The 26,864-nt window shown below is 35.1% G+C and overlaps 1 protein-coding gene across 3 annotated transcripts in view; it reads left to right on the top strand.

Annotated features, from left to right (window-relative positions):
- Positions 1–26,864, top strand: part of SCFD1 (sec1 family domain containing 1) — a 109,338-nt gene that overhangs the window by 67,825 nt on the left and 14,649 nt on the right. Inside the window, exons 16-24 of one of the 3 annotated variants that reach the window (XR_004028056.1) lie at positions 3,450–3,520; positions 5,519–5,598; positions 8,988–9,050; positions 11,146–11,221; positions 18,644–18,697; positions 22,060–22,112; positions 24,426–24,501; positions 24,614–24,647; positions 25,218–25,260. Coding sequence is in view for 1 of the 3 variants with exons in the window: in XM_003260713.4 (XP_003260761.1) it covers positions 3,450–3,520; positions 5,519–5,598; positions 8,988–9,050; positions 11,146–11,221; positions 18,644–18,697; positions 22,060–22,112; positions 24,614–24,647; positions 25,218–25,283 (497 nt within the window). In the remaining 2 variants the exon portion in view is untranslated. Of the gene's footprint in view, positions 1–3,449; positions 3,521–5,518; positions 5,599–8,987; positions 9,051–11,145; positions 11,222–18,643; positions 18,698–22,059; positions 22,113–24,425; positions 24,648–25,217; positions 25,284–26,864 lie in introns of those variants that run through there. The other 2 variants (XR_004028055.1, XM_003260713.4) reach the window with 2 other exon arrangements.

Here is a 26,864-nt window from a genome sequence, read left to right as displayed (position 1 = left end):
ACTTAGTGTTTTCACTATATATCTGTTCAGATACAGAAATAAATACAGATTGTATGTTGGTGGGGGCGGTGTACACTCATGTATTCCCTGACTCTGCCAACTGAAAGGGCCTGGGAGCAGCAATGCCCAACTAGTAAAGATGCTGCCTTATAAATACAGTTTCCACTAGGACTCCTTGGAGAGGTAGCTGATTCCAGAGTTGGGGCAGGGAGCAAAAGTACAAAATGAGTCTGGAACATTTTTGTTATGTCAGAAGGCAAGGAAGGTACTCCAAAAATGATGGAACTTGTCAAAAGAACCCAGAAGTCAGCTTGAATAGGCTCCAGATAATGACAATTTGAGCATCAAAATAAATAATAATAGATTATAACCCACTGATAAAAGAGGATGCCAAGAGTCCATGTGGACATAATAAATGAATAAATTGAAATTTCATAGGCTATTTATGCAGTTTCAGAATACCTCCCCACAAAGTACTTATTAACTGTAAGGGAGAAAAAGTAACCGTGCAGTGGAGAAGCCTGATAAATATCTTATTAGGTAACCACAGTGAACATCATCAGTAGAGAGACATAAAATAGTGGGAAAGTACTAAGCAGATTGTGGAGAGGAAGGAGCTCAGGAAAGGCTGAGAGGTAAAGGGCTAGTAGGATTCAGTGCAAAGAACACAGCATCACTGTTGTGATATTCTTGCCTTGGTATAACCTAAATCTAATCATGAGGAAATATTAGACAAAACTTAATTGTGTGATATTCTAGGAAGAAACCAGCCTATAGTCTTAAAAGGTAACCAAGGCCATGCAAGTCAAGGAAAAATGGAAGAACTGTTTCGTACAGAAGACTAAAGAGGCATGACAACTGTATGTGGCATATGATTCTGAAATTGATCCTTTTTCCATAAAATATACTGTAGACATAATTGGTAAAACTTGAAATAGGATCTGAGGATTAAATGGTAGTGAATGTGTCATGTAGTATATCACATCACTGTAATGTGTCAGTGTTAATATCACATTTTGCTAATTGTTTTACTGAGGCTGTGTTAGAGAATGTCTTTGACATTTGGGGGTAATGGGACAGCAGGTCAGCATCTTACTCTCAAAATTTCAGGGAGAACAAAAGCTCTCCAAACTGTACTTAAAACTTTTCTCTAAAATACATCAGATTACTCAGTAAGGGAATTCTGACTTTAAAGTCGCAGTCAAAGGAGAGAGGTACATGTGACAAGAGGTTCCCAGCTCTGGCTACAGGCTTTAGAATAATCATGGTTGTAAAGGACACATGCTAACAATTTCAGTTTGGTTTCCCTGTTGTTATGTCATTATAACGATCAGTATGCTCCCCAGCCCTTACCATCAGATTGGTCTTTAAAACCTTAGCAGATGTTCTAAGGCAGTTATTAACACTGTAGCAGTTTTAAAGTATGTTTCCCCTTGAAGAAGAGTGGGAGCTGTTCCTTCTTTAAGCAAAGTAAGTATCTACTATTAGAAAAGGCTGTGCTAGATGCTGAAGATACTAGAAGCAAACTCGGGGACCCACAGGCCCTAAAACTCTGAGGGAGGGGAACCTTCCTCTTGTATACTAGGATCTGTGGTCCCAAGTGGGTAGGACAAGCCTCATTACTCTTTTGCCCTTTGTCCTCTAGCTGGTTGATCATAGTTGCAGCAGTTATGGCAGGAAGTGCTCAGTGAAGCAGGGTGACCAAAGCCAAAGCTTTCTAGCTGGGGCACCAAAAAGGGAAGGCCAAGGAAATGGGAAAGTACCAGGGAGATCGTGGAGAGGAAGGAGCTCAGGAAAGTAACCTCATAAAGTTGTTCATGAGTTCCTGGATTCACCCCTGAACTACGCATCTATGAAGCTGATCCTAAACAGCATTTCAAAGACTGAGAGGGGAAGAGCTAGAAGACTACCTCCCAGTCCCCAGACTGACCACTGGTTGATGGGACAGATCCCAGTAGCACTTCAAGAGGTTTTGAAAATAGAATCGATGATGGAAGAATAACCTGCAGAAGGCTAGTAGGAACATTAGCCTGTACTGAATCAGGCTAATTACCTGCTAAAACAAAAGTATCAGTATTGTCCTAGGATTTAACAGGACCTGGAGTCTCATAACCTAATATTCCAAATGCCCCAAATACAATATTTATTTGTAAACATGAGAACTTTAGAGAACTTACCATTGATCTTTATTTTACCATTCTTTGTCATATTCAGGGAGTATGGATAATTAGAGAATGAGTGTTAGTGTTCCAAATCATGTAAAAAATAAGTGTCTTATCAGTCATTATGTTTTGAAAAAAATCAACTAGTTTTTATTCTGTAATAAAATACAACAATTCTGAGTTCTTGCATCTTAGGATACACTTTAAAGTGAGACTGAATATTGTTATTTGTTGAGACCAATGCTTTGTCACATTTCCACCAAAGTGCACAAGATTGAAGAACAGACAATAAATGAGTTTCTCTGGGCAGTCTTGAGCTTTGGGTACTAAGAGTAGTAACTCAGAGCACTGCAAGCAAGACATTACTTTGAAATCTTATGTTTTGTCTTAAAATTTGAGGCAAATATATTGTATGTGATATAACAATTTTTTTAATAAAAATATATGGTTTTCCCATTCTTACAGTAATATAAAAGCCTTCAGAAACATGTGTATTTAGGGGCCCCCAATTTGAGAAGCATGGCTTTAGGCTCAGCTAGATGATTTTGTTTAGCCAGCAAAGTTTCATAACCCAGTTCCTAGGGTGACCATACATCTGGTTTCCCAGGATAGCCCCACTTTCATACCAGTTGTCCTTATGTAATTGTTACTGGCACCCCTTTTGCCACCTCAGAAGTATCCTGTTTTAGAATTGTATGATTACCCTGCTTATATCCTTTCCTTTCATTGTGAGTTTATATCTAAAAGGAAAATCTCAACATTACACACAATTTAGAAGATAACAATAGAGATGCTCTCATAATCACAGCCCTCTAATCCCACCTCATTTAATCTTTTCCATATCTGTATTTTACATGGTTATAATTATATGCCTGTTACCTTAACTCAGTTAAATCAACAGCCATGTTTTGTTTTGTCAAATTTATATATGCCTTGAAATGTAAGCACTTTGGGAGGCCGAGGCGGGCGGATCACAAGGTCAGGAGATCGAGACCACGGTGAAACCCCGTCTCTACTAAAAATATAAAAAAAAAATTAGCCGGGCGTGGTGGCGGGCGCCTGTAGTCCCAGCTACTCGGAGAGGCTGAGGCAGGAGAATGGCGAGAACCCAGGAGGCGGAGCTTGCAGTGAGCCGAGATCGCACCACTGCACTCCAGCCTAGGTGACAGAGCGAGACTCCGTCTCAAAAAAAAAAAAAAAAAAGAAATGTAATATACTTGTGTTGACTATAATACATAATAACCGCAATTATGAAAATATTTTTTTAACCTCTTTTCCCCTATGCAGCAGGAACTCCAGAAGATAAAATGAGGTTGTTTCTTATCTATTATATAAGCACACAGCAAGCACCTTCTGAGGTATGTCCTTTATTCAGTTATTGGGAGGAAGGGGAATGCTTGTTTGTAGACTACAATTCAGATTTTTAAAATAGAAGTAAAAATCACTGTGGCTAAATATCTACCTCATTCCTTTCTTTAAAAGAAAAATGGCCGGGCGTGGTGACTCACACCTGTAATCCCAACACTTTGGGAGGCCAAGGCAGGCAGATCACTTTGAGCTCAGGAGTTTGAGACCAGTCTGGGCAACATGGCAAAACCCCGTCTCTACTAAAAATACAAAAATTGGCCAAGTGTGGTGGCATGCGCCTGTAATTCTAGCTACTGGGGAGGCTGAGGCAGGAGAATCGCTTGAACCTGGGAGGCAGAGGTTGCAGTGAGCCAAGATCACGCCACTGTACTCTAGCCTGGGCGACAGAGCAATACTCCATCTCAAATAAAATGAAAATAAATAAAAGAAAAACAATTTGTTAAGGCTGCTTCTATGTACTGCTGTATTTTTTTAGCAACTTTTATTGTTACCAGGGGAAACTCCCCATGAAACATCTGACTACTTTTAAGTTGTTGGAATGTGAACTGAATTTAAGTGGCCAACATTCTTAATTTTGGAAAATAACTATTCTAAACTAAGTTAATCAGATTTGCTATGCTTTTTGAAAGGTTGACCTTATTTTAAGATTGTTTTAAAAGTAATGTCCAATATAGAAAATACATTGTCTATTCTATAAAAGAAAGTGGTGATTTTGGTATCAGACTTCTTCTGGGTTAGAGACTGTTGACTCTAATGTTAACCATATACTTTCACTGGATGAGCAAGAAGCATAAGAACCTCAAGATGACATTCAGAATGTGGCTGTTCTAAGCTCCATTCCTTTGCTGGCAACAATTTTTTTTTTTTTAGTATCTAGTAAATTGTTAGGGTTTCTGTTGGTCAAAAATCTTTGGCATATTAAAACAGCAAAACTAAACTTGGTATTTGCTCTCAGCCATTCTACTTTACCCTGGGAACACAAAGCTTCACTTCTAATTTTTTAAGAAAGTGTGGTTTTCTTTTTATAAGTATCTCTTTCAGGCCAAGGTGGGAGGTCAGGAGTTTGAGACCAGCCTGGCCAACATGGTGAAACCCCATCTCTACTAAAAATACAAAAATTAGCTGGGCGTGGTGGTGCACACCTGTAATCTCAGCTACTCCGGAGGCTGAGGCAGGAGAATGCCTTGAACCTGGGAGGCACAGGTTGCAGTGAGCCAAGATTGCTCCACTGCACTCCAGCCTGGACAATAAGAGTGGAACTCCATCTCAAAAAAAAAGAAAAAAGCCTCTCTCTCATCAACAGGGGTTTACCTGTATATCTCAGGGGATTCGAATATGTGATTTTAAAACTTAATTCAGTGTCCCTTAATTTAACCTCATTATTTTTATTTACTTTTGGTAAGGTTTATGTCTTTTCATAAATTTAAGTGATCATTAAGATAGGCTCCTTTAAGTTACACAAATTCAGCCAGACTTACCAGAAAATGAGTAAGGAAGAATGAAAAAAAGAAAAATTTAAAAGTGCGGGACACCTGTTGTCCAGTTAATGAATCTGGACCCCTAGAATGAAAATGAGATGAGAAACCGAAATCTGCAGCTCCCCTCAGTTGGTGTCATTCCCCTTGTGTTTCTGGTTTAGAAATATTCTCGGTCAAAACCAAATCATTCATTTAGTGCGTGTCCTGAAGAAAAGCAGTCTATCCCAGCAGTAAAGGAAAAAATAACTTTGTTGGACTTGCTGAGAAATTTAAAAATACTGTACTTTCATAGGTGATTTGGGAGCCTCTTAAAGGTCATTTTCATTATATGTGATTTTCTTGTCTCGGGTGCTCACTTGGGTACTCATTTAAGATGTGATTCCACTCTACTTGGGTGTCAAGAATTTAAACTCATGCCTTTGGTCTTACTTTTTAATTAATCAAATGGCAACAAATAACATCTTTCTTGAAAGTAAAATTTTTTGTCATATAGTTCTTTTCTTATTTCAGGCTGATTTGGAGCAATATAAAAAAGCTTTAACTGATGCAGGATGCAACCTTAATCCTTTACAATATATCAAACAGTGGAAGTAAGTTTTATTTTCTTCTTTAATTCCTGTCATTTAAAAGAGTACAATTGAGGCTTCATTCCCAAGAAAACGGGAATGCTAATAAGAAAACTGAACAATGCCTTGGTGGTTTTATATATCCAGTGGCATAAATATTTCCTTATCTGGCCCACCCTGTTTACAACTTAAAATTACGTAAAACAGTGATGCCTTTCTTTCCTGGGCAAGCTTTATAGTTTCTTTACTGATAAGGTGAGAAAGTCAAAGACTGAAATGTCTGGAGTCAAATGTCTCCAAGGCATTAAGAGGAAATTTTAATTTGACTAGTATTCAAAGAAATGCAAATTAACATAATGCAAACATTTAGAAAATACCATGCCAAGGATACAGGAAAATTCATTTGTGCATTTTATACTCTGCTATTAGGAATATAAATTGTCAAAATTTTTCTGGATGATATAAAGAGTTCTTTAAAAATAGCTCTCATCTAGTACTTCTCTTAAGGATTTATCCCAAAGAAGTAATTGGAGCTAAGATTTTAGACACACTTGCAATAATGAAATTTTTAAAAACAACCTAAATGTCTAGCAGTAGTATTAGTAAGTGAATTGTGGTATTTCTGCAAGATAAATACAGTCAAGTCATTAAAAATCAGAAGGCTTACTTAATGACATTGGGAAATGCTCATGTTATATTGTAAAGTAAAAAAAAAAAAAAATTATAACACTCTTCATTGATTTGTTTGATAAATATTTCCTGATAGCAAGCATGATAAGGCCCCAACTGTCAGTGAATTTACATTTGTGTTGAGGAAACAATTAACAAATAAGCAAATAAATGAATGGAATAATGTTAAACCATGTTAAATGACATAAGAAATAAAACTATGTGATAAGATTTTAACCTGCTGGGGGTGATAGCTAAATTTGCTTAGGAGATCAGGGAAAGCATCTAGTAGGTAGTCACATTTGAGCCAAAACTTAAATGACATTTTTTACAGTATGATCCCTGTTTATCCATTTTTTCATCCATATGTATGTGTTTATATAAGCATACACATAAAAACATGTAATTACAGAGTTGAGATGGCATACAAGTAAATGTTAATAGTAGATAATTCCAAATAGTAGAATCTTTTTTCCTTTTGGGTGCTTTTCTTTATTTTTCAAATTTTCTACAAAAACTATTACCTTCAAAATAGTCTTTAAAATAATTAATTTTTAAGACTAAAGGATTAAATAGGCTTTCTGATCACAATTATATAAAAAAAAAAACCCATAGCAAGAGAATTATACCAAGTTGTTAACAGTAGTTATCTCTTGAGTGTGGAGATTATGAGTGCTTTTTATTATCTATACTTTTGACTTTTGAAACTGACTTTTGTCTGTGTTCTTGTAATAAGAAAAAAAAAATACACAACAAACCTTTGTTTAAAAGGAAAACCGAAAACTGTCTTTCTCAATTTTTATAATACAGGTTGAATCCCCTTTATCCAAAATGGTTGCAACCAGAAGTGTTTTGGATTTTGGATTTTTTCAGATTTTGGAATATTTGCATATATATATAATGAGATATCTTGGGGATGGGACCCAAGTCTAAACAAAAAATCAATTATTGTCTCATATACATAGCCTAAAGGTAATTTTATCAATATTCTTAAGTTGTGCATTTGGACTGCAACCTGACAAGAGGTCAATGTGGAATTTTCTCCTCGTGGCATCATGTCTGCACTACAAGTAAACATTAGTGTATATTCTTTCACTGTTTATACATATGACAGATTTTTTTTCTAGAGACAAGGTCTTGCTCTGCCACCCAGGCTGGAGTGCAGTGATACAATCATAGCTCACTGTAACCTCACACTCCTGGGCTCATGATCCTTCCATTTCAGCCTCCTTAGTAGCTAGGACTACAGGTGTGCACCACTGCACCCAGCCAGATATTTTTTAAAACTGGGAAATCATTTTCAGAGATACAGTTTTGTATTCTAGTTCTTAATAACTTTCATCATGCCAGTTCATGGAAGTATTTACTGTTTGCCTAATATTAAGCCATATAAATGTACTGTTATTTATTTAACCCTTCTTTGTTTAGATATTGTTTCTAGTGAAAAACTATTTTTTGTTGTTGTTGTTGTTAATGCAGAAATTCCAATCCACTGCTGATTCACATCATCCGTTCTGAACAAGACTGAAATTTTTGTTTGGGATTTCTCTAAGGGTATTGTTGGCACATTTTGTCGAGATTGAAATTGAATATTTTTAGCATTTCTACTACCACATCTTAGTGATTTACATTTTTTTCCCTTATAAAATTTTCTTTAGGTACTCTTTTTTTCCCAGTTACAAAGCATTTAAAATAAGAGTCATTGTGAAAGAATATTGATTGGCATAAAATGTTTATGATGTGCTACTAAAATGTGTTATAAAACCGTATATACAATATGATGCTAATTTTGGTTTTTAAATCATATATGTTAAATAGGCATATGTTCTAAGATTAAAAGACTATACACCAACATCTTAATAGGGGTTACCTCAAAGTGGTAGGATTCTTCTGGGAGCATTTTGTATTTTCCGGATTCTCTACAGTGAAAATACTCTCAGAATAAAAACATTTTTTAAGGCACATCTAAATGCCATCTTTCTGCCCATCCTTCATCAATCGTATTGTTTAGTTACGGAGATTCTGGACATTTAGAAAGAGTTGAAAATAAACAACTGTATGCAATTAAGTGTAAAAGTCTATGGTATATAATATCACTAAAGGGAAAAATCATTGAGTGGTAGAGTTAGAAGTGTTAACAAAGAAAGTGGTTTTGAACTTAGTCTTAAAAGGAAATGTACAGTTTCTATTGAAGAAGGTAGTGAATTTATACTCCCTAAAGGACAGCATGAGCAAAGGCATGTACCTGGAAACAAGGGAGCATAGAATGTAGGAAACAATAAAAAGACAAAATTATTACACGGTTGTTCTTTTAAGCCATCAAGTCTCTACATCAGTTCTTTTTATTTAAATGATCAGATAGAAATGAAGAAAAATAGGAAGTTTGGAAAACTAATGCATTTGTGCTTTTTTAAGAATTTCAGGCTGGGCGCAGTGGCTCACACCTGTAATCCCAGCACTTTGGGAGGCCAAGTTGGGAGGATCACTTGAGCCCGGGAGGTCAAGGCTGCAGTGAGCCATGATGGCACCACTGCATTCCAGCCTGGGTGACAGAGTGAGATCTTGTCTCAAAAAATAATAATTCAGTGTTTTAGTACTAATTGTAGTGTAGTTAGTTGAAAAATTCTCTTTTCAGAAAATGTCTGCATCATAGAAGTTAGAGTTAGTCAATAGATATTTTAATACCATGACACCCAGAGTTAGTTCTAATAATTACTTTTAAGTACAACTTCCTTCTTTCATAGGGCTTTTACCAAGATGGCCTCAGCTCCTGCCAGCTATGGCAGCACTACCACTAAACCAATGGGGTAAGTATTTTTAATAATTCTGTTGCATCTTTGTACTCAAAACCTTACTTAGACTTTCATGCCTTAAAAACACAATGTCTGATACTTTGAATGCAGAAAATGTCACCATGCCTTTGGTGACATTTAGATGGCTGAAGTTCTCCTGGTTTGTTTTTTCTATTTTTTAAATTATTTTTCACTGACATGTAATAATTATACATATTTATGGGGTACAGTGTGCTAATACATACCATGTATAATTATCCCATCAGTAATTAGCATATCACCTCAAACATTTACCATTTTTTAATGTTGGGCACATTCAAATTCTCACTTTAAAATGTAAGTTAATGTCTTTTACATGGTATGAGCTGAAACTTATATAACATTTTTATAGTATCATCCCTATTTATCCATTTATCTATCTGTGTGTATCTGTGTGGATGAGTATACACATACATACATTTAATTGCATAGCTGAAATGATATACACCTAAATGTTAATAGTGGGTAATTCCAAGGGGTATAGTTTTTTTCTTTTGGGTACTTTTCTTTATTTTCCAAATTTTCTACAACAAATATTGTCTTCTAAATGGTTTTTATTAATATGCTTGTTTGTTATTATAACATATTTTTAATTTTCAGAAAACATTTGAAGGTTAAAACTATTTTAGTATCAATGTTGATAACTAATATAGACTTGAAGCTAGGCCTAGCTTCAGGATAGATTCAAGCAGTGCTAAATGATAGGAAGTCCTCAGGGCTAGGTATGACATCTTACTCCAGAGACCCCAGTGGAATATGTGTGATTTTCATAGAAACTGAACAAGGTAATTCCGACTACTCTTTTTGGTACCATACAGTTTCCAATTCCTAGCTTACTTTTTAGAGCTAAAACAAAAGCAGGAAGCCAGAGGAGAACAGGTTTACCCTAGCCCCACACTGAGTAACTGGTTTTAATGAAACAATTTCCAAAAACAAAAGCACTCAGCCTTACAAGTACTTGCCAAAAGGAATCCAGCTGGCCTCACCTTCAGACAGTGCTGCGCAGGTTAGCACACCCCCACAGAGTTGCCTGGTGACAGGAATCACCCCAGGGCCATTCATTCCAACAAGTATTACTTTCTCTTGCTTCTGTTAATGAAAAGATTTCCATCCTGTCCATCTCTTCATTTCAGAGGGGAGTAAGGCAAGATGAGGAAAAGGAAAATATTTTTGGAAAATTACTTCCATGTATTTAATAAAATAGACTTTTTCACCCCTTAAAAATCTTATTGAACATTAGCCTATTAGAGTTCTTATGATTTTGCAGTTGGGATTTTGAAAAATACAAGAAACTCTTGGGTGATCTGAAAGCTGTCCCTAGCCTTCTGAGATTTTAATGCAGGATTACTATTCTGTTCCACAAAACATCTTTTAATTCCATGTGAGAGACTGTTTGAGCCACAGATATAAACCCAGTATGGCAAGTCGCTTATTGGTGTTTTGTTGTTGTTGTTTAAAATGTAGACAACATTCTTCAGAATTGAGGCAAAATTCGCTAAGTCTGTTCTGTTTCACATTTTTATATGATAGATTTTGTGTATAGAGAGGAGAGACAATATACAATGTAGGATTGGATCTAGCTGCTGATATAAGAGAACATAGTAATGTTTGACTTACTCATAATACTTACTGGCATATATATTTTTAATATGTTCACGTGGTTTGAACTCCTAAAGCAAGTTGTCCAAGTTACTAGCTTTAAATTGGTTTTTTTTAGCATTAGACAATCAGGAAGGCAAGGAATTCTCTTCAAATTACAACTCACAAAAAAAAATATAGCTAAGACTAGGAAATTAAGATGTTTATTTTGAGGGCAGCTCTTTATTTTTATATTCTTTAATAATTATTGACTAATCAGAGTATTTTAATTACTATTTTATTGTTAAATAAAATTGCAGCAGTGATACCCATGGCAGCAGAAATTCTCAAGACCCTTCTGTTTAGTGAAAACAAAGGTGGTAGGTACAGCGAGCATCAGCATGTGGTGTGTAATCAGGTAAATATTTTATCTGTAACAGATTGGAGAGGCAGTTTGTACTTAGAATGGTCCTTCTCTTTTGCCCCCACCTAGTCTCTTATCACGAGTCATGAATACAGGATCACAGTTTGTGATGGAAGGAGTGAAGAACCTGGTTTTGAAACAGCAAGTAAGTACACTTGTTAGAAAACATACTGGTAACTTTTAAACATAAATGTTGACAGGCTAACTGCTCAGGTAAAGCAACTCCTGGATTTATTCAAGTAATAAATAGGAATCATAAAATCAAGGAGTCTTTTTTTTTTTTTTTAAGTTCTGGGGTACATGTGCAGGGTGTGCTGATTTGTTACATAGGTAAATGTGTGCCATGGTGGTTTACTGCACAGATCAACCCATCACCTAGATATTAAGCCCAGCATCCATTAGCTCTCTTCCGTATTGCTCTCCCAGCCTTCCCACAGGCCCCGGTGTGTGGTGTTCCTCTCCCTGTGTCCATGTGTTCTCATTGTTGAGCTCCCATGCGGTATTTGGTTTTCTGTTCCTGAGTTAGAAATCGAGGAGTTCTTTATTAGTGTATTTAAGACTGAGGGTATTTTTTACATGTGTAGCTCAGAGCTCTGTAATTTTATACTTTTTTTAAAAAAAATTGTTCATTTGGATTTGGACTTTACTTACATTTTGATTTGTCTTTACCATCAGGTTGTTGAAAGTACGTTAATTGAAAGAATGAACCTAACTAACCTATTTAGAATAGTGAACTGTCACATAATGAATATCATTTCTTTTAACGTGTAATCAGAGAATATTAATCAGCTAATGAACTTACTATCTAAAGTCCTATGTAAATTGGACTAAAAATATTTTAAATAGAATTTATATTTGGGGATAATAAAATTGTACCTCGATTTGGCATTTTCTTTTAGTCCTTCGCTTTGTATATAGGACACTTTTAAATGACTTGTTTCTGTGGTTTTTCTATTCTAATATATAGATATTCTGCTTTAGTCATTATTAATTTGGTGTCTTTTCAAAAGATTTTTTACTTTTAATTTTGGAAATTTTCAAATATGCATTATCAAACTCTCCTGAATCCTTCAATCAAATCAGTATCCATTCTTGTTTCATCTATCCCATTTGTGTTTTTTATTTACTTTTACTGGAATATTTTAAGGCAAAACTGAGATAATATTTTACACAGAAACTCAGTTTGCAATGAGAAGGGTTTTAAAGGCCAAATCAAGAGAATCAGTTATTCAGATCTGAATATTGTTTATTTACCTGTATTCAGAAAAAAACAAGATCTTTTCTTTCCTCCACACTTTTCTTTCTTACAGTGTTTACTTGTGGTATTTTATATACGTAATCTTTATTTGTGGTTTAATAAGTTATTTTTTTTTTCTGAGACAAGGTCAGGCTCTCTTGCCCAGGCTGGAGTGCAGTGATGCTAGCTGGGACTACAGGCACGCACCACCACACCTGGATAATCTTTGTATATTTTGTAGAGATGGGGTTTCACTATGTCGCCCAGGCAGGTCTTGAACTCCTGGGCTCAAGTGATCTTCCCACCTCAGCCTCTCAAGTGCTGGGGCCTGGCCTCGTTATCCCTGGCCTCATTATCCCTTTTAGAAATTATTGTCAATCCCTCTCATTCTACCTCCTGGTAAGGAGCTACTACCAAATACTTAAGCTACTTTTTCTTACTCGTTCACAGTACTGTCCAGAATCAGCTTATCCTCACCCTCTTAGACTATATGTGAAAAGGCACAATAGGAAGTTTGGGCACATTAGAGACAAATGTGCTATACTTTACGGCTTAGCCTGGGCCCGGTTCTTATTTATCGTCAACTGTGGGCAAAATGATTTTGTTTCATGAGACAAAGGGGGACCACCAACTTCTACGGTAATGTCTGCCTTTTGCTAGATAGACTGGCTATTACATAACCATATGTAGTTTATTTTTAAGGAGAATTACATATTTTTCTTCACATGTCACTGTTAGAAGTAAATCCCAATTGTAAGATTTCCCTAAACAAAGTATTTCTTATAACACATAACTCATAGTATTTAGAAATTACAGACTTTAACCTTTAGAATAATCATGGTTTGTTTTGTTTTTGAACTTATTACCTCAGAGTCACATGGTATATATCCCCTATGATACCTGTAAAAGACATCTAAATTGGTCAATTCTTAAATATCGTATTGTGCTAACACAAAAGTTTATTTGGAGTGCATAAGATATAGAAACAATTCTTTATGATCTTATATCTCTGTTTAATATTGCAAATAACATACCACTTTGACATAGGCAGTTTCTCACTTACAAAAGTAAAATTTGAAATGATCAGTGGCCACCCCATCTGTATATTTTTGCCACCACTACCAGAAGAGCCATGCCATTAAAAAAAAAAAAAGTTCAGAATTAGAGAAATAGGTATTGACAGGGGGTAGGAATGGTTCATTTTATATTATCATCAAGTAAAAGTAATAGTCATACAATATAGTTCAATGTAGTCTTTTTTTTGTTGCTCTTTAAAAAGAGAAAAAATAGATGGTACTGAAAGACAAATACTCAGGCTTACCTAAGCTTTAAATGTTAGTTTTTTCTGGGTGCATCTTCATCTCTGGTTACTTCTGCCCACATGACACATTGCTAGGATTGAAATCTAGAATCAAGAGTGTAGACATTTCTAATTGTTCTTAATAAATATTACCAAATTATCCTCGGGTAAAGAGTCTCTAGAAATATGTAAACTCAGAGAAATCCATGTTAAAGCTCTATTACCCTTATATTCTAAAATTTAGAGGTACTGTGGTGGGAGGTCTTGGGCAGTTTGGGAACTGAGAGGTAAGAGGTATCAAAAAAGACACTGCTGAAGATCAGTTCTGTTTCACTCTTGGAATATTATGAGTAATTTATGCCTTTTAAATCTCTAAATATTGTTTTGGATCTTTTTATCTGAATAAACAGTTTAAACTATAATTTAGAATAGGATTAGCTACATCCAGTTTTCTAGGTCACTTATAAGAGCTTTTTATACCTTGTTTTATGGGCAGCATAAGTTTTGTGCACCACAAGTATCAACTATCACATAAAACCAGTTGAATGTTATTCACAGATTTGGAATCTATTTGTGTGAGGATAATTGTACAAGAATGTGAAGATGAATAATGTAGCATACAGTTGCATAATTTTAGATTTCTGTTTTACTTTCTTTGGCCTGTTTGCAAAAATAATCCCTCCTTTAAAAATGAATTAACAACACTTAAATTACAAGCAGTGAAAATCCATAGATTAAAAGACTTAAAATACACAGTTGCAATGTCTGGCCCTTAAGATTATGATTTAAACAAGAAAACTATAAAACATGATTTTATATGTCGGGCGCAGTGCCTCACGCCTGTAACCCCAATACTTTGGGAGGCCAAGGCAGGCAGATTGCTTGAGCCCAGGCATTCAAGACCAACCTGGGCAACATGGCAAAAGTCCATCTCTACAAAAAATACAAAAAAATTAGCTGGGCATGGTGGCACATGCTTGGGAGGCTGAGGTGGGAGGATCACGTGAACCTGGGAGATGGATGATAATTTATACAACAGTGACTGGATATCAAGTTGTGAGGTAATTGTTTCATAACAAATACATATATCAAAACATCATGTTGTACACCCAAAATATATACAACTTATTTGTCAGTCATACCTCAGTGAATCTGCAGAAGAGAATAAATCACTGTTAATTATGTAATATTATAACTTATAAATTAATAATTACTAACTTATTATTTTAGGAGTGGTAATAGTGTTTCGGGGTTTTTAAGAGTTTTTATATTTTGGATATGTGTACTGAAATATTTGTGGCTAAAGTGATTGTATATTGGAGACTTACTTTAAAACAACGTAGGGGAATGGGTAGTAGGTGATAGTACAGGTGAAATGAGATGTGCCACGAGTTAATAATTGTAGAAGCTGGGTGATAGAGGAATAGATGTGTCTTAGTGAGTTCACATAATCTCGTTTATTTTATTGCCATGAACACGAGATGATTTTGTAAACTCATCTGTAAGATAAGGGTATTAGATACACTCTGTAGATCCCAGTCTGGTTTATAATTTTAAATTTTAGAAAGAGACAGCCCATCTTATTTCCTCTCCTCCTAGCTTCACTTCACTGGCAACTTTCCACCCTTCTGTCATTGATACATCTCTCATCTCCAGTGTTTCCAGTGTCCACACATGCCATCTAATTCTTTACTTGGTTGATAACTGCCTTCAAGATAAGCATCCTCTTACAGGAGGTCCACATAGGGCTTTTTCATTCTCCAGGGCTCTGATAATCAGTACAGTAGCAATTCTTGTCCCAACCCCACTGCCAGCTTCGACATCAGAGTAGCCCAGGGCTGCAAGGGAAAAGTTACAAATAGTCACCATAGATCAGTTGTCAATATAGGTGAACAACTGGCTAATTCTAAGAGAACTCAAAGGAAAAAAAATTCCCTATTTTGGTTATAGAACTATATTATATTTCTTAGTTGTCTTTTTAAGTTTTTGTACATATTTTATTTTGTTTTGTAATACACCATCAGAAATAAAGTTAACATTGTTTTTACCTAAGCTTTTCCGGTGACTAAAATCATAAAACATGACTAAAGTCATAAAATGAGTTAGGATTTTTGGAAATAGATTTCTCACTGTATTTTTTTCAGATAAAGTTTCTAGTTCATGTATTTGAAATTTGAAGAATTTTAATCTAGGATATTCCTGTGTATAGGACTCTGCCTCTCAAATCTGTATCTAAAATGGCTTTCTAATAAAAATTTAGTTGCTAACTATACAATAATGTTTTCCGTTTTATTTCTAAACAACAATTTCCAAGAACAAAAAATATGCTTGGGAATTCTTACAACAATTGAGTTTTTCATTTGATAAAATTTTATTTATACCCCTTTTACTGAAGCACACAGACTTTTTATGTTTCTAAAGACACATAAGATAACACACTATTTGTTGAGCAAAGAATATTGTATGGTTTTGTTCTGATGTTTTCCATGTGCTAGTATGTTAGCTGCTAAAATCCGGTTTTTTTAACCAGTAAAACCTGATTAATCTGATATGTAAATTATTCTAAATATATAATTGATTTTTTAAATGATTAAGTCAATTCAGGCCTTTATCTAGGCAGAGAATGGAGGCTAGCTAGAGCATTAGCTGGTAACAGATCTCAAAAGTTGTTTCCTGAAGTACTCTTTCCTATGTTTAAAGACATTATGTATTTTTTAAAATCATTCTCTGTACTTGAAGCTTCCATTAATGTATGGGAGCATGTGAATATTGTATTGTATGGGAGTGGTAGATGATTTTGGTGTGTTATTTGGTTGTAAAAACCAGACAAAAACATAAGAAAGAGTTGTCTCTGGGCTCTTTAATTTTTGAACAATTTTGCTGGAAAGAAATTTTTCTCATGTTACTTAATGACCTATTTGGCAGACTTGTCTTCAGATATAGCAGAACTATAAAACACAAAGTAAAACTTAATTGTATCCTTAGGAAAATCTCATTTTATACTAAATAAAGATTTATCATGGAATATTGGTATGAATCTTCAAACTTCCAATTATTTTCACAAATATAATAAAAATAATGTGACCCTTATGGTTTATCATTATATATAATCTTTTCTAAATTTTCCTCCATTGTATAGATCTAAGAGTACAATGCAGGAAGATAAACACAGAACTCAGTGTAAATAGAGAAATTGATATAAAGTTGTCAATTTTAGTAAAATTTTACAAAACAATTTACAATGTTCTTTTGTTCCAGAATTTTTAAATTATTTATTCTTGTTATGTTGCAAAGTACTTCATTATCTTTTGTTGGTATTACTTGGAATTCCTAACTATAGTTTTCTCCTTTGGATAAAGCATTTTAAAATCTTTATTTAAAGCACATTTAAATCTGCACCCAGTTACTCTTTAGAGAAACTGGTTTAGACTCACTCTTAAGTGAACAGACTCAATTTTATTTGAAACAAAACTTAAAAGGTAAAATTTTGAGCCACCTTTTTAAAAAAAAAAAAAATCTGAATAGTATTCAGAAGTATATTCAGACAGCTTGAACATTTGATGCTTGTATTTATATTTGAAAGTACCTAGCCAACACAAATGAAATAGCTTTAATTTTAATTTTACTTGCCTGAGACGATCTTAAAAGGTTTTTACTTTCCCAGTCTAGGGAAGGCAGCAGTATCCTTAGTGACAGTCCATTTTAATAACAATAAAATGTTTTATGATCTAAGAAAATGGAAAATCGTTATGTAATAGTAATGTGTTATCAAAATGAAAAATCCTTATATAATAGTAATGTGTTATCTATAGATTTTTATCTGATCTATAAACAATCAGATTGAATGTTTTTGTTGTATGAAGTCTCTGAAATACATAAAGTACAATAGATACAAGACTTCTCTTCAGAACATCCTGTACAATTCACAAAGGAAATACTAGTTGAAAATGAACAGAATAACACTTCATTAGGAATGCACTTTGAATAGACATAATAGTCACCCACTAAATTTTCTAAATTTGACTTATGTTCAAAATAATAAAACTTGTCAGACTGAAATGTAACAGTATTTCTTATGCCACAGCCTGTAAAACAAGTCAGGAGACAACCTTTTGCCAGTGTTGTACATTTCATGTTCAAAGTGGAATCTGTTCTGTAAGATGATGCAGTGCAACACTGAAAACTTGGAACTTATCCCAGGCAAAATAAAAATGATCAATAAAGTTGTTCGTGTATCCATATCCCCATTTTCCGATGTATAAAAAATACCTTTTTATTAGAAATGAACGAACTCTTACATCATTTAATATACATTTTCACGAACTTTAAAAGTTACTTTATTTTTAAAGAAAACTTTTATAATCCACAGAGAGGAAATGAAAAAAATACAGTGGGATTCTGGCCAGGCATGGTGGCTCACGCCTGTAATCCCAGCACTCAGGGGAAGCTGATCACCTAAGGTCAGGAGTTCGAGACCAGCCTGGCCAACATGGTGAAACCCTGTCTCTACTAAAAATATAAAAATTAGCCCGGCATGGTGGCACGAGCCTGTATTCTCAGCTACTTGGGAGGCTGAGGCAGGAGGATCACTTGAACCCAGGAGGTAGAGGCTGCAGTGAGCTGAGATTGTGCCACTGTACTCCAGCCTGGGTGACAGCAAGGCTCCATCTCAAAAAAAAAAACAAAACAACAAAACAAAAAAACGGGATTCTTGTTTGATCAAAACAAAAGCTTGCAGTTACTAGTATTAAAAGCAAACACCCAACAAAGTAAAAAGCCCAAACATGTATTTGTACTAAAACCTAAAACATTTAAAGAAGCATTTTACTTAGAATTATATTTTCCTGTGGAAACTTGAGTAGTGCCAAGAGTATTTACATCTTTGACATCACCTTTACCATTCACAGACTACTTAATCTTAGAATGTGTTTAATTGAAAGGTAAGCATATTTATCTGTAGAATGATCAGGTTGTTTTAATAGAGAACTTTGGTTTAATATTCTAATATTTAACAAAATACTTTTCCACAGAATCTACCTGTTACTCGTATTTTGGACAATCTTATGGAGATGAAGTCAAACCCTGTGAGTACCATATAACATACTTTGTAAATTCCCGAATGTGTCAAACTGACTAGTATGAAAGAGGATAAAATCAGATTGAGTTCCTTGTGAGCTTAATCACAGCAGAATACATGAGGGAAAGGAAGAGTCCATGTTCTCAAGAAGCCTTTTTTAGCCATTATCACAGATTCTGGGAATTGGTTTTCTCAGCTGCCATACCCATTCTGGCCAGCTCTCATTCAAATGTCATGTAGATTATATCCTATATGTATAATTAAATGTAAAATATATCCTAAGGAACAAATTTCTGTAAATGAAAAAAGAACCAGTGAGCATCTGTTGATATTGTATAAAGAGTACCAAACCAATTTAATTTTATAAAAGTTAAATTAGGGAAGAAGTGCATAGTAAAAATGTTAAGTACATATGTTTACAGGGCACTAAATTCTTTTGGGCTGAAGAAGTAGATTGACAATGAAGTCATTGGGTGTAGATTGACAATGAAGTCATTGGGTGAATAGACAAATGGGTCAATACCATTAGCATTGACTTAAAGAATGGGTTTCTAAGCTATCTGTTTGTGATTCAAGAAAGGAATGTAAAAATCATCACAATCTGTTTCATAAAACATCCCATCCTGTTACTGTCGCAACCAAAAGGTGGTTATTACCACAAGAATCTGGAATCAAAAACAGGCAGCATGATCCTGCCCACATCAAAACCTTGGTTTGAGTTGATCTAAGTCCCTATAGACTTGGCAGTGAGGCTTAGGATTCCAATCCTAAGAAAGAGTGAGAACAGTATCTTCAGATGAGTGTGACCTTTTTTGTAATTGTCAGAACATGACTGTAATAAGAAACTAACAAATTTTAAAATTCACTGGTGTGAAAACAAAGATACAGTGTAATAAAACATCTCAAAAGGGCAGTTAATATTATGAAAGGAATGGGAGAATCATTTATAATGATAAACTAAAAAGGATTGGATTCTTCCATCTGGGAATCAATACAGATAAAGTGGTATACAATGAAATAATAATAGACTTTGTCACTACATCCTAGAATACGTGAAGAAAGGGTTCTTCCTGAAAAGCCTAAGGGAGATATACATTTATGACTAATTGACTTAGAGAGTACTGCTTCCTAATAGGCAATAAACTTCCAGAAGATACTATGCCAAGCAACTATAAAGATTAAAAATATAAGTAAATGCAAAACTTTAGACAGGTGCCAAATACAAAGGGGGCTAAGAAATTTTGATACTTTCCAGGCATGTTTGCTTATGCCTGTAATCCCAGCACTTTAGGTGGCCGAGGCTGGTGGATCACTTGAGCTCAGGAGTTTGAGACCAGCCTAGGCCACGTGGTGAAACCCCGTCTCTACAAAAAATACAAAAAATTAGCCTGGTGTGGTGATGCGCACCTATAGTCCCAGCTATTCAGGAGGCTGAGGTGGGAGGATCACTTGAGCTCGGGAGGTTGAGGCTGCATTGAGCCAAGATTGTGCCACTGCACTCCATCCTGGGTGACAGAGTGAGACCCTGTCTCAAAAACAGAAAGAAAAAATTCTGTGATACTTTGTTACTGTCCCTAATCTTGAAGTTGAGATGAAAAATAATGACAGTAATAATGATAATAGCTAACATTTACTGAGTACTTATCATGTTCCAGAAATCGTTCAAAGCATTTTTCGGTGGCTCAAGCCTGTAATCCTAGCACTTTGTGAGGCCGAAGCAGGCGGATCACTTGAGGTCAGGAGTTCAAAACCAGCCTGGCCAACATGGTGAAACCCCGTCTCTACAAAAAATTAGTGGGGCGTGGTGGCATGCACCTGTAATCCCAGCTACTCTGGAGGCTGAGGCAGGAGAATTGCTTGAACCCGGGAGGTAGAGTTTGCAGTAAGCCGAGATCATGCCACTGCACTCCAGCCTGGGTGACAGAGCAAGACTCTGCCTTAAAAAAAAAAAAAGCATTTTTCACCTATTATCTCACTTAATCCTCATTAGAACTTTCTGAGAAAAGTACTAGTATTATTATTTTCATTTTATAGATGAGGACACTGTAGTGCAACGTAACTTGCCCAAGTACACACAACTAATAAATGTCAAACTTAAATTAAGATTTTAACTAAAGGCCAAGTTTCTTACCATTATGCTGTATTGATTAGGGCAAGAATCATTCCCTTCATGGAATCTCAGAACTAGAGAGTTAAAGAAACATAAGTCATCTTAACAGTGGAGGAGAGGCAACCAAGAAATGTTGTGACTTCCCAAGTCACACTACTTTTAGTAGCAGAATTGGAACCAGAAACCTGCTACTGCTATATTCCTGCCTGGTGCTCATTCCAGCATACACATTCCTTCCACATTTCTCTGTCATAAACACATGGATGGCTACCTTGTGGATCTTACTGAAATGTTTATCCAAGCTATGAAAGTTCATTGATCAGTTCCCTTGACTTTCACTTTATAACTCAAGGCATACTATTGCAGATATTCTTTTACTTAATTAGGAAAAAGTAACTTTTTCTGTTTTGAAAGTGTTTCTTCATCTGCTAGGTGAGGCAGCTGCCTGCATTCTCATCCTTCTCCTGTTCCCAGATGGACAAATTGATTTGGAGGCAATGAAGAGATTAGCAAAATGCTAAAGAGATTAGCAAAGTATACTAAGTTAGACCTGAGAAATAATCTTGATTGTATCCATTTGAAATGCTGTAATCTAATTCTAGATGCATTTTTATCAGTTCATTTATTAAATGTTTTCCTTTCATTTCTTAATTGAATAAATTTAAACTAAGGCAAGATATCAGACAGGTTATCTTGCCTTGTAAGTCTGGCTGGTAGTGGTTTCTTGGAGCAAAGTGTTGAAGGATCCGTACACTATGTTTGGGTTTACTGAGAGTGCTATGATTGATTAGCAGTGTCCACCCCATTGGGTACAGGACTAAATAGTAGCAACATGTGTAGCATATTTGTCAAGAATCAGGTTTTGATAGTCCTGTCAACACTCCAGAAGAGAATTAGTTTCTCTGGCATGGTAATTAAGAACTTGGGCATTGAAAGTAGACTGCCTGGGTTCAAATCCTGTAGTTCCCATACTTACTAATCATGTGACTTTAGAAAAGTTACATAACTTTTCTCTACCCCAAACTGCCAATCTGAAAAATGAGGGTAACAGTAACAACCTGATAGACCATTATTGGGATTGAGTAATTTCATCTAAAGCACTTAAAGGTTAGCACATAGTAAGTGCTCATTAAGTATTAGGGGTGGTTGTTATACATTCTACAAAATTGATAGATTCATTAAAATAGGATACTCTAAGCCAAACTGACCTTCTGAAGAGAAATTCCACAGTCATGGTAAAGTTCTATTTTTTTTAATAGGAAACTGATGACTATAGATATTTTGATCCCAAAATGCTGCGGGGCAATGACAGGTAAGCAGCTTTTGTCTTGTTTAACTTGTGGATTTTTTCCCCTCAAGAATGGAAATAATTGATTTTTTTATTATATAGTACTGCTTATTAAAAATCCAAACTATATGGAAAACTCGTAAGGAAACAAGTATGTATAATCTCATTATCCAAAGATATCTCTAGTAATGATACTTGGCATTTAGATGTTTTTCCTTCCACATATACACACACCCAAATCCATTTAGACGTTTACTGGTGTTTTTATGAAATGGTGGAGGTGTTAGAAACTAATTGTGGGTGAGGGAAATTTCGATAACGTGTTTTTAAATGAATATTCTTATTGGACCAATTGAAAAAAATAGGAGCTTTATATTGGATACCAGTTGTTTGGTTGTTTTTTATTTAACTAGTCCATAAAATTAAAGTCACTGGGAACCATTGCTATATAACACCTTATGTCAATGAAGCATTCTATAAATAAATTCTGCATTTTATCACAGACATTGGATGGTAAGATATCCTTATGGATATTATTTTTCATGATTTAATTAGCGGTGGTTTGACAAATAGCCTACAAGATACAGAAAAAGAATAGGCAGAACTGGAGGCAGGGGGGTGGGGGGCGGGAATAACTGCCTTGGACTGATTTGTCTGTAGCACTGAAACTTAGATGAAGCTAGTGAAGCTAGTTTGTTGCCTGTTCCTTATGTTTGGGATCTTCAGAACTTTACATTTGCTCTATCCCAAGCTTTCATATCTTTGTAGATGGTGTGAAAATAATCTAGTCATTAGATTAAATGGTTTGATAACTTGAAACGTTATTCCCTTTTCTGAATTTACCAGAAATATCACCAAAATTGCTTAAGAACTGCCAATAGCAGCTGCTGTTGGCAAAAGAGAATTTGACAAAGAATGGATTATGGAAAGGGGGATGAGGATTGACTGCTAAAGGGTACAGGACTTCTTCTAGGGGTGATAAAAATGTTCTGAAATTAGACAGTGATGGTTGTACAACTCTGTAAATATACTAAAAACCACTGATTGTACACTTTACAACAATGGATTGGCAACTTTTTCCTATATTGATGATTCTCCAACTTACATTTTTTCCTTCCTTGCATTTAGCTAACATGTAGATATACAGTTAGCCCTCAGTATGCGTGGGTTCCTCATCCATGGATTCAACCAACCAGGGTTCGAAAATATTTGGGGGGAAAAACGGATGGTTGAATCTATACGGAGCATGTACAGACTATCTTTTTCTTGTGTTTATTCTCTAAGCAATACCTAATACAATGTAAAACTATATAGTTTGTAATACTGTTTACATAGCATTTACATTGTATTAGGTATTATAAGTAATCTAGAGATTATTTAAAGTATATGGGAAGATGTGAGTAGGTTATATGCAAACACTACACCATTTTACATAAGGTACTTGAGTATCTGTGGACTTTGGTGTCTGTGGAGGTTCCTGGAACCAGTCCTTCATGGGTATCAAGGGAGACTATACTTGGCTTCTTGGAAATTTACTGAGAAATGTTTAATCCTTAATGTAGTTTATGCATGGTAATGAGGAAGAGTATTAGCATTGATAAGACAGATAAGCTTAGAGTTTCATTTTTAACAGAGCCTTCTCCTGAGCTGTCCCATCACAGTTAAATCTTGGTGATTAATAACTAATAATACTATTCTATAAGTCTTACCTCTCCTCATCCATGTCTACTCTTTAAGGAACTGAAACACTGAAGAGGCATTTCAGTCAGGTGGACTTGTAGCTTCCTCTGTGGAATATTCAGACAGGCCATAGAAATGAGGAAAAGATGACAGACTGTGTCATCAGCCTCTGAACAATTAAGAAAGTTATGATAGCCCTCTTTTCTCAGTTGAAATTTTCAAAAATTACTTAGGGGAAAATCTAAGTTGTCCTTTTAAGTCATACTCTACAGCCTGTTTTAGCACTCAAATGTAAGTCTAGACTCACAAAAGCTTTGAAAAATGTCTTTATAATACTTTGGTGTCTAAGAGATCTTTAATAAATAAGCTACAGCAAAATTCAGATCCCTCCCTCCCTTCCCCATTTGCTTCCTGAGTTGTTATTCTTCCCATACATGTATTTATACAGTTTTTCCACAAATGTAGATACCCACAAACTATATATAATATTGAATATGGTAAAAATTTGCCACATAAAGTATATGCCTTATCCATTCACCACAAACCCAGACTTACGCTCCTCCTCATGGGAGTTGCTGCTCAGTCATCTCGAATTTTATTTTAAAGTAATAGGTTGACCCATTTCCTTTTAGACTCTGAGATATCTCCCTTTTCTAGCTTCTTCTTATGAAACCCAGTTCACTACCTGGCTCTGCAAAATTAAAGGACCCACCCCTCTAAGAAGGTGAAGGAGGTAGAATTGTAAATACTTACCTAATAGTGCACGTGTGTGTATTTCCCATACCTATTTTATTCATAATAAAAGCCATGGGTGAAATTTTCAGTATGGTTTTTCTTTATTACAGCTCAGTTCCCAGAAATAAAAATCCATTCCAAGAGGTAAGTTTCATATAAAAATTCTATATTCCTAGAAAGGAAAGATGAAAGGTGACCAATCTTGAAGACTGTCTGTCCTAAACATGGCTTTATGATGATTAATGTATGGTAATTTGGCCTAGCAATTATATTTTTCTAATTTATAAAGCTGCTTATAATATTTTAAGCTTAAAAATAACTGACAAATAATTCACAGGAAATGAAGTATTTCAGATTGCAGTGAGAGTTTTACATGTGTGGAACCTTTTTCTGAAATTGGATTCCAAACATTTGTGAAGATACCATGACTGTTTTCATTTGAAATACAAAGAAGCTTCTCTGTAAAATATACAGTAAATAACATATATTGGAAATTATAGTTATTTTCCTCTAAATTGTTTCTGAAAAATCTCTTCTTCATACTACTCAAGAGACATTAGAAATTTATAAATTGACTTTTTAGAAACATTTCTTAATAATTAAAATAGCATCAGGGGCTTAGAACATGACTTTTGGCTAGCATTTTTTAACTTTAATTTTAGAATAGGTTTCAGACTAAAAACCGTGTTTTTTTTTCATCTGTTTGCATTTTAGGCCATTGTTTTTGTGGTGGGGGGAGGCAACTACATTGAATATCAGAATCTTGTTGACTACATAAAGGTACATTTTATTTAGCCTTTTTATTCTGTTGTTAGATGGTTTCATAGGTAGAACACTAGCATTCTCTGATAGCTATCCTGATCCTTCTATAACTTCTTTTCTAAAAGGTAGTTTTAAAATCATGCATATATGATTTTTAAATGTTTATTGTTTTCCTATTCCTGTCACATTCATTTCTGGCCTAAAATTGTACTTAATCTAGAAAACAATGTATCTTATTGATACAATGCACTTTGCAGCTACCTGTCTTAGTATAACATCAAATGCTTAGAGACCTCTTCCCAAAAAAAAAAAACTCGTGGTGAAACGATTTACAAAACTCATTTATCTGAATAATATGCACTTTACTCCTATCCTATTAGCTTAAATCAACAACATACTTCTAACAAACTTGGATTTTTTTGTTTTGTTTTTTCAGCAAACAGGAGCTATAGAGGTAGCAAATGAAAGGGAGTGCAGGGAGTGGCAGACAGCTAAGCAGAAAGGAAGGAAGGAAAGAGCATACTTTGAAGAGGAAAAACACTATTTAAAATTCAGGGGCAACAGAATTAGCTATTTTTAGAATGTCATTTTGTAATCTTCACTTATTCACTTAACATTAATGATCATTCTTTATGTCCTTATGTCATGTATGGCCTTAATGATGGTAGAGGATTATGGTACAATGAAGACAAAAACACACAGGCAGGTGCCACAGAGCTCCAAAACAAATAGCTACTCTTGGGATTCTATCTCAGTTTCATAGAGCACGCTTCATCTTTGCATCGTGAACCACCAAGATGTATGTGAGATACCTTAGTTTCAGAAGAGCCCTGGTCTTGTACAAAGGTTTTTTATTTTTATTTTTTTAACTTTTAAGTTCAGGGGTACAAGTGCAGTTTTGTTACATAGGTAAACTCGTGTCATGGGGTTTGTTTTACAGATTATTTCATCACTCAGGTATTAAGCCTAGTACCCATTTGTTATTTTTCCTGATCCTCTCCCTCTTCCCACCCTCCACCAGGCCCCAGTATGTGTTGTTCCCCTCTGATGTGTCCATGTGTTCTCATCATTTAGCTCCCGCTTATAAATGAGAACATGCAGTATTTGGTTTTCTGTTCCTGAGTTAGTTTGCTAATGATAATGGCCTGCAGCTCCATCCATGTCCCTGCAAAGAACATGATCTTATTTTTTTTATGCCTGCATAGTATTCCATGGTATATATGTACCACATTTTCTTTATCTAGTCTAACATCAGTGGACATTTAGGTTGATTCCATGTCTTTGCTATCGTGAATAGTGCTGCAAGTGAACATACCTGTGCATGCATCTTTATAATAGAATGACTAATATTATTTGGGGTATATACCCAGTAATGGGATTGCAGAGTTGAATGGTATTTCTGTCTTTAGGTCTTTGAGGAATCGCCACACTGTCTTCCACAATGGCTGAACTAATTTACACTCCCATCAACGTTCCAAAAAGGGATGTGTATAAGTGTTCCTTTTTCTCCAAAACCTCACCAGCATCTTAAAAAAAAAAAAAAAAAAAAAAAAAAAAATGCTGACTGGTGTAAGATGGTATCTCATTGTGGTTTTGATT

This window comes from Nomascus leucogenys, chromosome 22a (assembly GCF_006542625.1).
Source record: "Nomascus leucogenys isolate Asia chromosome 22a, Asia_NLE_v1, whole genome shotgun sequence".
Taxonomy (NCBI): domain Eukaryota; kingdom Metazoa; phylum Chordata; class Mammalia; order Primates; family Hylobatidae; genus Nomascus; species Nomascus leucogenys.
This window is presented reverse-complemented; position numbering and strand designations above follow the sequence as displayed.